The 13,179-nt window shown below is 46.2% G+C and overlaps 1 protein-coding gene across 1 annotated transcript; it reads left to right on the top strand.

The window, feature by feature from the left end:
- The first annotated feature begins 1,701 nt into the window (after positions 1-1,701).
- SDR42E1 (short chain dehydrogenase/reductase family 42E, member 1) lies at positions 1,702-3,876 on the top strand. Its single transcript, XM_052656700.1, has 2 exons — positions 1,702-1,769; positions 2,763-3,876. Exons 1-2 carry the CDS (start codon positions 1,702-1,704, stop codon positions 3,874-3,876), a joined length of 1,182 nt encoding a protein of 393 aa, XP_052512660.1.
- Positions 3,877-13,179: the final 9,303 nt, after the last annotated feature.

Here is a 13,179-nt window from a genome sequence, read left to right as displayed (position 1 = left end):
CATGTTAAGCGACAGAATGGACCGCAGCAAGTTTTATGGCTGGCTAGTCCAAATCCGAATGGGAGCGTCCTGCACTCAGAAAATAATAGAAACACAAGGTCGCATATTAAAAGGATGCCGGGGCATTCATTCATGATGGATTTTCTTGTAAGCACAACAAATGGCAACTGCTTAGTCAGACCTTGGGACTCCAGCCATCCTTCACATCATTTTGCTCAGTTTTCCTAATTTTCTCACCCTCAAGCCATGGACACAGTCACTTGCTGAATCTTGTCTTCAGCTGTCACACCAACTGATTTCTGAATGATCTGATTAGCTTTACTGGTGATCAAAGCTTCTTAGAGTTATCAAGAAGAATCTGACAAGCTTTATGTAATCCTGTACTTCTGAGAGACCTTATCATGGTAAGTGGGAATGTAAGAGAAAAATTGAATCCCTAGACTCTGTAACTCGAAGAAAAGGAAATTCAAGCAGTGACATCCATGGAGCACCTACACTACATCAGGCAATTTTTATACATGTTCCCATTCGGTCTCCAGAATCCTGCGAGCTTATTTTTAGCTCCAATGTTTAATGCAGCAACAGCTCCGAGGGATGAACCTGTCCAAATGGTAGCACCTTTGGTTGCTTGCAGTCTCCCTAGCTAACCATACTTCACTTACTTGACTGAAAGAGAGAAAGTGTGTGTCTTCACTTACTTGACTGAAAGAGAGAAAGTGTGTGTGTGTGTGTGTGTTTAAATGCATTTGAGGACCTGCAGGCCTCCTGTTCCATTTCTTCTTAAGTGGAAAGAGTTGAGTGGCCCACTTTTTGCTTGTTTTGTCTTCACTTACTTGACTGAAAGAGAGAAAGTGTGTGTGTGTGTGTGTGTTTAAATGCATTTGAGGACCTGCAGGCCTCCTGTTCCATTTCTTCTTAAGTGGAAAGAGTTGAGTGGCCCACTTTTTGCTTGTTTTGTCTTGTTTTTGAAAGAAAGATGTCTTGGAGCCTTGAGAAAATAATAATTAGAATATAATTTTAGCATAGATGCGGAAGGAGGGAGAAGCAAGGTTCCCATAGGTATTGAGCACACACAGAACTTAGAAGATTTCCTGGGTGGGTGAATATGGTTTGCTACATAAAGGACCTTTCTGTCCTTCCCTGTTGTTGTTGTTTTTTTTTTAACATAAAAGCCAGTATTAAACTATGCTGCAGTGTGCTGTCTTAAACAAAAGATGTTGGAAATTTGCTTCAGAGTTCTGTCCTTGATTTTTTGGTGGGGGCAAGGGTGCGGAAAATGACCCTCCCTACCAAATTTGAGCAACTTCTTTTCAAAAAGCCTCTAGTGTTTTCCACAGATTAAGAATAATGCTTTCTATTTGGAGAGTGCTTTGTGGTTTTTCAAAGCTCTCCCAGCTACATTATCTTATTTAACCTTCACACTGACCTTGCCAGGCAGTCAGAGCAGATTATTACTGTTCCTGCGGACACACGGGAAGAAATGTTGTGCAGCCCAAGAAGTGACAGGAGGGGGGTGGGCAGGAGTCAGCTAATGTCCCAAAGCCATGACGGGAACCCAGGTCTGAGCTCTTCTTTCTGCTGGAGCACACTGCCTTTTTGTGTCTGTTAACCCCAAGCAGGGGCCATCGCCTCTGCGGTTGGGTTAGTAATAGTGGTGCACCCTGCTTTCTTCACAGGTCCTGATACCGTTGACTGCCACATATGGGTTCCCACAAATCTCTAAAGGAAACGGTCCTCATTACAGGAGGAGGTGGCTATTTTGGTTTCCGGTCAGTACCTCTGTAAAATATGTCCATGGAAGTATTTTACCGGTAGCTGCTGGGAAAAGTATAGCTTTCAACCTACATTAATGCAGTGTAGACCAGGAATGAACCATGCTGCCCACTGTTCAGATTAGGAAATTGAAAGCTATAGATACATTCCACTTGAAGAGAAATTCTTTATAAAGCCGTTGAATTGGGGTGGGGAGATAGTCATATCACACACAAAAAAAATTAATAGCTATTCTTCCACAGTTATATTATCATTCATAAATATTCTGAAGACTAGATGGTGAGTGCTAGAACGGGGGGAGGAGGGGTTTTCTGGTGGCTCAGTGGTAAAGAATCCACCTGCAATACAGGGAGCTGCAGGAGATGCAGGTTCGATCCCTGGGTCAGGAAGATTCCTCGGAGGAGGGCATGGCAACCCACTCCAATATTCTTGCCTGGAGAATCCCATGGACAGAGGAGCCTGGTGGGCTACATTCCATGGGGTCACAAAGAGTCAGGCACGACTGAAGTGAGCTAGCATGCATGCATGCCTGGAACGGGGGGCTGGGTGAATGTAATATGTGGACACCACCATCTTTGAAGATAAAGCCTCTCTCATTGTAATTTAAATAAATGTGAAGATGCTTGTTTTTTAAAATTTGCATAAGCAAGACTTGGACCAGTGAATGTGTAAAGTGAGGAACTCACAGGATAAGCCAAGGAGACTGGGAAAATTATATACTTTTCCAAAGAAAGAAAGTGAAGTCGCTCAGTCATGTCCGACTGTTTGTGAACCCATAGACTGTAGCCTACCAGGCTCCTCAGTCCATGGAATTTTCCAGGCAAGAGTACTGGAGTGGGTTGCCATTTCCTTCTCCAGGGGATCTTCCCAACCCAGGGAACAAACCCGGGTATCCCACACTGCAGGCAGACGCTTCACTGTCTGAGCCGTACTTTTCCAAGGCATAGCTTAATAGTGATTTGATCTAACTTACTCTTTTTTTCTTGCAGGCTTGGCTGTGCTCTGAACCAGAAAGGAGTCCATGTGATTCTGTTTGACATCAGCCGCCCTGCTCAGACCATTCCAGAAGGCATCCGGTTTATACTAGGAGACATCCGCCGTCTTTCTGACATAGAGAACGCCTTCCAGGGTGTCAACGTGGCTTGTGTGTTCCATATCGCGTCTTATGGTATGTCGGGGCGCGAGCAACTGAATCGAAGCCTGATTGAAGAAGTCAACGTGGGGGGCACAGACAACATCCTCCAGGCATGCAGGAGGAGAGGGGTGCCAAGGTTAGTGTACACAAGCACTTTCAACGTCATCTTCGGAGGGCAGGTCATCAGAAATGGAGACGAATCTCTGCCTTACCTGCCCCTTCACCTCCATCCTGATCACTACTCTCGGACCAAATCTATCGCCGAGAAGAAGGTGCTGTCAGCCAATGGTACGGCCCTGGAGAGGGGCGGTGGGGTCTTGAGCACCTGTGCCCTGAGGCCGGCTGGCATCTACGGGCCTGGAGAACAGAGGCACCTCCCCAGGATAGTGAGCTACATAGAGAAGGGCCTGTTCAGGTTTGTGTATGGAGACCCCAAGAGTCTGGTGGAATTTGTCCACGTGGACAACTTGGTGCAGGCTCACATCCTGGCTTCAGAGGCCCTCAAAGCTGACAAGGGCCACATTGCCGCCGGGCAGCCCTACTTCATCTCAGACGGCAGGCCTGTGAACAACTTTGAGTTCCTCCGGCCTCTGGTTGAGGGCCTGGGCTACAAGTTCCCGTCCATCCGCCTCCCTCTGACCCTCATCTATTGCTTCGCTTTCCTGACAGAGATGACCCACTTCATCTTGGGGCGACTCTACAACTTCCAGCCCTTCCTCACCCGCACCGAAGTTTACAAAACCGGCGTCACACATTACTTTAGCCTGGAGAAAGCCAGGAAGGAGCTGGGGTATGAGGCTCAGCCGTTTGACCTCCAGGAGGCAGTCGAGTGGTTTAAAGCCCATGGTCACGGCAGACGTCCTGGGAGTCGTGACTCCAAGTGTCTTGTTTGGGATGGGCTAGTGATCTTACTCCTGGTTACAGTGGTTCTCATGTGGCTGCTGCCTTCCGTGATCCTGTTGGTGTGAAGGAGGAGCTGTACTGAGGTGTTACAGTACACCACTGAGGTGGTTATATATACTGAGGTGGTTTGCAGGAAACACACGTTTTATAAATAGAGAATAGATACCTGATGTCAACATTTGGATCTTCAAGTCACTACTTAAGAATAGATTCTTGGGGACTTCGCCCTGGCTGTCCAGTGGTTAAGACTCTTGAGTTTTCAGTGCAGGAGGTATGGATTCAATCTCTGGTTGGAGAATTAAGATCCCATGTGCTACACAGCAGAGCCAAAAAAAAAAAAAAAATTGATTCTTGGATTAAGTCTTCATTTCCTACCTCATGGCACAAATCCTGAAGGGAGAAAACAGAAACCAGGATAAGTTTGAGATTCGGATCCTTGGGTCCTCCTCCTTCAGACATGGACAGTAGACGTCATTCCGAAACCCACAGAGCTGAACTCCCTCAGATGGGCAGTGTCTTACTTGAATTTCTCAGAAGCCAAAAATGTACTTATCTTCATTCCATACGTTCTGCATTGACTTCACAGAGGTTGAAACACGATATGGGAATGGCAAAATGCTAACAGGCTTGCACTTGTGTGAAAAACACCAAGTTGAGCTACTTCCCGACAGCCCAAGCCTCTGAGGAGACGGTCACTTTTGCAGGGGAGGCGGTTGCTAGTCACATGTATGTTCTAGGAATGAGTTTTTGCCCTTCATGACGTAAAGGTGTTATACCTGTGTGACCACATGGTAATGTTTGATATTGAAATGAACAGACCTTTATCTTACCTCCCAGGATTCTTTGGAGGGTTAAATTGGACCAGGTATATAAAGTGCCACTCACCACACTTACAAGCCATTATTTTTATTAATATTGTTATTACACATTCCTTATGAGGGTTTTCTTCCTCAGGGTATTCTGTTTAGAGGGTGCTGTTGCTACTGATCTTTCTGGAATACCTTTGTGATATGCCCTCAGAGTCTATAACAAGTGTGCTTAAATATATTCAATGTTGATAAAGTTGTGGTCTCCAAGGAGAGATTGAAATCTCGGAAACAGCTAAAAATCTGATGATTGATGAGAATATTCAAGTTAATGATACCATTTGCAATTAAAAAATAAAGCATAACTCTCAACAAATAGACTGGTTTTCTTCCTGGGGAGAATTTCCGTTCTCTGAAGGCCTCTTCCAATGAAGAATGTTCTGAACAATGGTGGCATTGTCCGGGCACCCACGGGGATTGCTGTGGCAGACATTCAAGTTGTACTGTCACATGGGAACCAAAGTGCAAAGAAGACAACATCTTCACCCATTCTCTGATTGCAACTACAGAAAGGACAGCATTCCTATACTGTAAGGACAGATGGCTGTGGGTCATGTTAGATTTGGTCTGAGAATATTCGTAGGAGGAGGGTGCTGGATGAAGAGGCCCTGGTGCATCTTGCCTGGACATTTTGGAAAAAGTGCTCAACTTGATACCAGAGGATCTGCAACCATGAATATCTTGTGTGGTCTTTTAACCCAGTAACTGCAGCCTCTGTAGGGCCTCAGTTGCCTGCTTTGGGAAATAGGAATATATTTGCCCTTTCTATTGACCCACCTTTGGGCTTTTCAGGTGGCACAATGGTAAAGAATCTGCCTGCCAATACGGGGGACACAAGAGACACAGGTTCAATCCCTGGGTTGGGAAGATCCCTTGGAGTAGGAAATGGCAGCCCACTCCAGTATTCTTGCCTGGAGAATCCCAGGGACAGAGGAGCCTGGCGGGCCACAGTCCACGGGGTCGCAAACAGACACAACTCAGTGACTGAGCATCCAGCACACTAGCCCACTTAGCCGCCTCACAGGGTTTGTTCTGAGCATAACGTGAGAGGTAGTGAGTGCTTCTAGTATATAATTTAATATATAAACTGCAACATTAATACAAGATGGTGGTGGGATTGTTTTTAGTAAAATATGAGTCTTTTATTTTGCATTTCATGAAGTTAACTTAGTCTGAAGGTAACTTGTCTGACCAAGGCTTCCCTGGTGGCTCAGATGGTAAAGAATCTGCCTGCAATGTGGGACACCTGGGTTTGATCCCTGGGTCGGGAAGATCCCCTGAAGAAGGGGATGGCAACTGACTTCAGTATTCTTGCCTGGAGAATCCCATGGACAGAGGAGTCTGGCAGGCTACAGTCCATGGGGTCACAATGAGTCAGACATGACTAAGTGACTAATACTTTGACTTTTCAACTTGTCTGAGTATCTGCAGCATACCTAACACTCCAGGTGCTAAAGGGCAGGTGTATCTGCCCTTTACAGAGTTGCAGTCCAGCAGTGACATGGTGTATCCATACGGGAAGGCAGCTGAGAGACCAGGTAAGTGCAGTAAAGCATTTTTATTTTATTTGTTGTCACTGAGAGGCCTCACAGACTTTCAGAACATTTTTAATGAAGTTCTTCAGAAGAATGGCAGATAGTTCTAAGTTTTCTCATACCAACTATACTGAGCACAGTGGATTTTTCTTGTTTATGTTTTCTACAATGAAGGTATCTAAATGAAATTGATAGATGGGCTCCATTGTCATCTAAATATGAGACATTTGATGTTTTCACAACATTTGACATACTTGTCCAATATCTCCTTGAAACATAATCCACTTACTTTTCATGAACTCGCACTCTTCTGGCCTTTCTCCTTGTTTTAATGATTTATTGTTACATAACAAATTACCCTCCAAGACATATCATCCTAAAATAACAAATACTACTTCTCAGTTGCTGTGGGCCAGGTATCTGGGTGTGGCCTACCTGGGTAAGCTCTAGTTTAGGGTCTCCTGACATTGGCTGGCGCTGCAGTCATCAGAAAGCTTGACTGAAGCCAGAGGATCCACTTCCAGGATCATCCATGTTACTGTGGGCAGGAGAACTCAGTTCCTCAGCATGTGAGCATCTCCATAGGACTCAGTGTGTGGCATCCTCATGACATGGCAACTGGCTTCCCCCCAGAGCAGGTGATTCAGGAAAGCAAAGTGGAAGCTGCAGTGTCTTTCATGACTTGTCCTCAAGTCACACAGTGCATTCCACACTATGTACACTTTACACAGGTCAGTCCTTTTCAGTGTGGTATTCAGTACAAATAACGGAGGAGGAGTGTTGTGGGTCCCATCTTGGAGGCTGACCTCCACCATCTGATTCATCCTTCCTCTTCCATGAAAGGTAGCCTATATTTACAGCTACATAATTTTCTCAGCCTGCTTCCCCTTGGTAGAATTTGAGGGGGTCAAAGTGAAGAACTGGCTCCTTGAAAAAGACCCTGATGCTGGGAAAGATTGAAGGCAGGAGGAGAAGGGGACAACAGAGGATATGGTTGGATGGCATCACCAACTCAATGGACATGAGTGATGATGGACAGGGAAGCCTGGCCTGCTCTGGGGGGAAGCCAGTTGCCATGTATGAGGATGCCACATAGTGAGTCCTACGGAGATGCTCACATGCTGAGGAACTGAGTTCTGCTCACAGTAACATGGATGATCCTGGAAGTGGATCCTCTGGCTTCAGTCAAGCTTTCTGATGACTGCAGCGCCAGCCAACGTCAGGAGACGCTAAATTAGAACTTACCCAGGTAGGCCACACCCAGATACCTGGTGTGCTGCAGTCCATGGGGTCTCAAAGAGTTGGATACAACTGAGTGAGTGAACTGAGCTGAAAGGCCTCTTTCCCTTTTGTAATGTATCCCTTTCAGTCCTAATTATTGTGAACACTTTATGTGTCTCCTAGGAATCTCACTGCAGTCACTCTATTAGGCAAGAGCCCCACCCACATATTTCTCTGAGATATATTCTATACTGTGAGTTTCTTCTGAGACTGTTGAGGGACAAATGCCCTTGAGCTTCTTAGAAATCACTGTTTGAACCAGACCTCTTTCTGTTTGAACCAGAGGTACCAGTTTAGGTCTCTAAAGATTCAGGTCTCAGAAGATTTTAGCCACCAGCTTGGTCATGCACTGTCATTTCCACAATCTATGGGCTGCCCTGACTAGCTGCCTCCACATGGGAGGACCTCTAGGATATGAAAACCAAGAAGGGGGGTCACTGGAGGCCAAGCTGGAGCCTGCTCCCACACTTCTGCATCTCACCAGTTTTTCATGATCAATTTCTTCCATGCTCAGCACGAGGCCCTTGTCTAAAACCACAGTTTCTCCTGAAGTGATCTTGTCCAAGCTCCTGGCTTTAATTTCCATCTCTATTCCAAATATATTGATACAATACTAAATTTACAGTTCTAGCCCCACCCATCCAACCACCTCTGCACCTCCAGCTGGATATTTCACAAACACTTTGCAGTCAACATATCTAACATGAAATTCACAATCCCTCCAAATTCTTACAGGGTTCCTCTCCTTAATAGATGTCACCAGTGTTGAATTTCTCATGCCAGAAATCTGGGATAATCTTTGCTCCCGGCTACCTGACACATCTGACCCACCTTTAGCCCTTGAGTTTACCTTCTGCCCATTCCCAGGGCACAGGTGTCACTGCTCTCCCCTGGCTCCAGTAACAGCCTCTTTTCTCTTCCATCTGCGTCCACTTCTGTGTCCCTTTAACCCCTTCTCCACGTGCTAAGCAGAGTGGTCTTATAAAGGTGTAAATCTGTGTCACTTCCCTACTCCAAGCTCTCTGGGTTTAGGTTGAGAATCCTTAATACCCAAGAGACTTTGCCTAATCTGACTCCGCCCACCTCTCCCTGGTCATCTCACACCATACTGCCTTCTCTGCCCGGCTACACCAGCTTCTTGCAGGGTCCTGAGTTCCGAGCTTCTCACACCCACTCCCCGACTTACTGACCTGTGTGTTTATTTCATATCAGGTTGATTTTCTTCTGGAGGCCTTCCATGGTCCTAACAATTTAGGGTTGGCCCTCCAGCCACAAGCCCTCATAGCACCTGCTTCTCTTGTGTGGCCTTTCTCACAGCTGTCATAGTTTGAGTCATCATGTGTCGAATGCCTGTAAGTTCCACAAGGGCAGAACTTTCCCTTGCTTACTCTTGTACCTCTAACACCTAGCACAATATGGGAATTCAATAAGTATTTGTTATAAAAATACTTATTGAATTAATGTAGTTTTTCCTTCCAAGGGTGAATACCCATTTCTTTGTGTACATCACTTACTGTTTGTAATCTCTTGAAAACTGGGAAAATATCCAACCTACGAGAATTGTGTGTCAACTAAGTCAAGAGTAGATGAAGTCTAGTAAATCAGTAAGCTCGTTCTCCATATAAATTGGTGGCATTCCATCCACATCAGAGCCAAAAAGCCAACCACTTAAAAGAACTCAATCTATTATCTGAAAGGCAGCTCCTTTGCTTTCTAAGGTCAGGCGATACTGCAGTTAAGGAATTCCATTATTACAGGGTTCCCAACTTCCCTCAACCAGGTGGAGCCTCCAAACCTGCATAGAACTATGAAATGATGCTCAGCCTTGTGCGTGGCTGGAGGACGGCGGAGGGGAATCTCCTAGACACCTGAGCATAAGCCACCCACCACTGCCACCCAAAACACTGCCTCCAAGGAATGGGTGAGCAGTTATCCATAAGCCTGTGGGAGGGTCACACCAAGTGACATAGAGCCCTGTCATGGAACCCAAAGGACATGCCAAAGCTGCTGGAGTCTGCAGGAAGGAAGAGGGGCCCAGCAGGCCTGTTCAAATCCTGGATTTGCTTAATGCTGCTCCAGTCATAGGTGGCAGAGGATGCCATATTAAGAACTGTAGCAGTTACAGAAGGGCCAATTAACTAATTGTGGCACCACATTACCTAGGTTATCGTATTTCTCAAACTGTAGAGTTGGCATAGGGATTCTTTTCAGGAGGAGGTTTTATTGTCCTAAATCATGTAATATGCTGATTGTAAGAAATCCAGTATTGCTGTGTCAGATTTAATTTGTTTGCTCACAACGTTGGGGCATCTTCTACCGTGGATTCCTTCCAAATTGCTACCAGTTCACTAAGCCTTACAGACAGGTTAGAAGAAATAGCCTGCAGAATTCTACTCCCGGTCCCCAACACAGCCGTGCAACCTAGAGTTAAGAACACCCCCTGTTAGCTGGCATGGGAAGCCAACACCAGCAATTCTTACTGAAGTTGTCACTGTTGGCTACCATCATCTCTTGCTGTGGAAGGTGACACCCGCCCCCTCCTATTTCAAAACAAGAAATCCAATCCCAGCCCTTAGGACTGACCTCCACAAACAAGACCTAGCCAATCAAAAAACTGCCCTCCTTCTGACTGCGGTCATTGGGCTTTAGAGTGGGCCAATCAATGTCCTCTTCTCAACTTTTCCGGCAAACGTTCAGCAGGGAAATAGCTTTTGCGGAGGTTGCTTCTTTGCGGGGGTGGTTGGGGGATTGTCGCTGGGCTTTGGGGCTGCCATGAACTGGCGTATCGCAGAAGAGAGACCAAATTCTGATAATGTTTGGGCTCCTGGTTCCAGTTGTGAGTTGAGCACAATAGGGCCATGAAATGGAGAGAGAGAGGAGGTCCTCAGAGCCGGCACCGCGCCTTTGCCTCCCACCCAAGGCTCACCTCTTCCTGGACCGTGCTGTCATGTGAGTCTCCATATATTTTGTTTTCTGCTTAGTCTTTTGAGCTGGGTTTTTTCTCCGCGAATTGGAAAAGGTCTTGGTTTATAGTCTCCACTGCCCGATCCTGGGCACAGATGAACATCCTCTGTAGTAGTTTCCGAAGGCACTCACTTTCCATTCTCCTGTGTACCCACTTCCTTACAAAGAGGGCTTTTTTTTTTTAGCACCCCCACCCCCCCACCCCCAGGGAACTGAACATTTGCTGGAGTTCTTCCAGAACGGACTAATTTCCTTTTCTAGAATAGCGTGTGTTTGGACTGGACACATATTTAAACAGTGTTGTTGAAACTCTTTCTCCAGTGGACCACCTTGAATGTTGAATGTGGTCCATTGGAGAAGGAAATGGCAAACCATTTCAGTATTCTTGCCTTGAGAACCCCATGAACAGTATGAAAAGGCAAAAAGTATGACACTGAAATATGACCTACCCATGCTGGTAGGTGCCCAATAAGCTACTAGAGAAGAGTGGAGAAATAACTCCAGAAAGATTGACGAGAGAGAGTCAAAGAGAAAACAACACCCAGTTGGGGGTGTGACATGATAGAAGCAAGGTCTGATGCTGTAAAGAGCAATATCGCATAGGAACCTAGAATGTTAGGTCCATGAATCAAGGTAAATTAGACGTGGTCAAACAGGAGATGGCAAGAGTGAACACTGACATTTTAGGAATCAGTGAACTAAAATGGACTGGAATGCTGCTGCTAAGTCGCTTCAGTCAAGTCTGACTCTACGCAATCCCATAGACAGCAGCCCACCAGGCTCCTCTATCCCTGGGATTCTCCAGGCAAGAATACTGGAGTGGGTTGCCATTTCCTTCTCCAGGACTGGAATGGTCAAATAATTCAGATGACTGTTGTATCTATTCCTGTGGGCAAGAATCCCTTGGAACAAATGGAGTAGCCCTCATAGTCAACAAAAGAGTCCAAAATACAGTACTTGGGTGCAGTCCCAAAAATGACAGAATGGTCTCTGTTTGTTTTCAAGGCAAACCATTCAATATCATGGTAATCCAAGTCTATGCCCCAACGAGTAATGCTGAAGAAGCTAAAGTTGAATGGTTCTATGAAGACCTACAAGATCTTCTAGAACTAACACCCAAAAAGGATGTCCTTTTCATCATAGGGGACTGGAATGCAAAAGGAGGAAGTCAAGAGATAACCTAGAGTAACGGGAGGAGACCCCGTGTCCGAGGTCAGGGTGGTGGCCAGGAGGAGCTACCCCGCATCCGAGGCCAGTGGCAGCCAGGAGGAGACACCCCACGTCTGATATCAGGGGCAGCCAGGAGAAGGCACCTTGCGCCCGAGGCCAGGGGCGGTGACCTTGAGGAGCCACCGCGAGCCTGAGGCCAGGGCCGGCAGCCAGGAGGAGCAACCCGAGGAGTGGTGGCTGCGCGGGCACAGGAGGGCCTAGAGGAGCTATCCCTAGGTCAGGAACGGTGCTGGTAAGGAGATACCCCTCGTCCAAGGTAAGAAACAGCGGCTGTGCTTTGCTGGAGCAGCCGTGAAGAGATACCCCACGCCAAGGTAAGAGAAACCCAAGTAGGATGGTAAGTGTTGCAAGAGGGCATCAGAGGGCAGACACACTGAAACCATACTCACAGAAAACTAGTCAATCTAATCACACTAGGACCACAGCCTTGTCTAACTCAGTGAAACCAAGCCATGCCTGCGGGGCAACCCAAGACGGCCGGGTCATGGTGGAGAAGCCTGACAGAATGTGGTCCACTGGAGAAGGGAATGGCAAGCCACTTCAGTATTCTTGCCTTGAAAACCCCATGAACAGTAGGAAAAGGCAAATGATAGGATACCAAAAAAGGAACTCCCCAGGTCATTAGGTGCCCAATATGCTACTGGAGATCAGTGGAGAAATAACTCCAGAAAGAATGTTGGGATGGAGCCAAAGCAAAAACAATACCCAGTTGTGGATGTGACTGGTGATAGAAGCAAGATCCGATGCTGTAAAGAGCAATATTGCATAGGAACCTGGAATGTCAGGTCCATGAATCAAGGCAAATTGGAAGTGGTCAAACGAGATGGCAAGGGTGAACGTCGACATTAAGGGAATCAGCGAACTAAAATGGACTGGAATGGGTGAATTTAACTCATTACATCTACTACTGCAGGCAGGAATCCTTCAGAAGAAATGGAGTAGCCATCATGGTCAACAAAAGAGTCCAAAATGCAGTACTTGGATGCAGTCTCAAAAACGACAGAATGATCTCTGTTCGTTTCCAAGGTAAACCATTCAATATCACAGTTATCCAAGTCTATGCCCCAACCAGTAACGCTGAAGAAACGGAAGTTGAACGGTTTTATGAAGACCTACAAGATCTTTTAGAACTAACACCCCCAAAAGATGTCCTTTTCATTATAGGGGACTGGAATGCAAAAGTAGGAGGTCAAGAAACACCTGGAGTGACAAGCAAATTTGGCCTTGGAATGCGGAATGAAGCAGGGCAAAGACTAATAGAGTTTTGCCAAGAGAACGCACTGGTCATAGCAAACACCCTCTTCCAACAACACAAGAGAAGACTCTACACATGGACATCACATCACCAGCTGGTCAACACCGAAATCAGATTGATTATATTCTTTGCAGCCAAAGATGGAGAAGCTCTATAGAGTCAAAAAAACAAGACCAGGAGCTGACTGTGGCTCAGATCATGAACTCCTTATTACCAAATTCAGACTGAAATTGAAGA

This window comes from Budorcas taxicolor, chromosome 18 (genome assembly GCF_023091745.1).
Source record: "Budorcas taxicolor isolate Tak-1 chromosome 18, Takin1.1, whole genome shotgun sequence".
Classification (NCBI taxonomy): domain Eukaryota; kingdom Metazoa; phylum Chordata; class Mammalia; order Artiodactyla; family Bovidae; genus Budorcas; species Budorcas taxicolor.
This window is presented reverse-complemented; position numbering and strand designations above follow the sequence as displayed.

Bases quoted from the DNA above. Each gene is read 5' to 3' on its own strand.
- SDR42E1 (XM_052656700.1), top strand. From the start codon at position 1,702: ATGGGTTCCCACAAATCTCTAAAGGAAACGGTCCTCATTACAGGAGGA. The intron at 1,770-2,762 runs GTCAGTACCTCT...TTTTTCTTGCAG, and splicing joins GGTGGCTATTTTGGTTTCCG to GCTTGGCTGTGCTCTGAACC.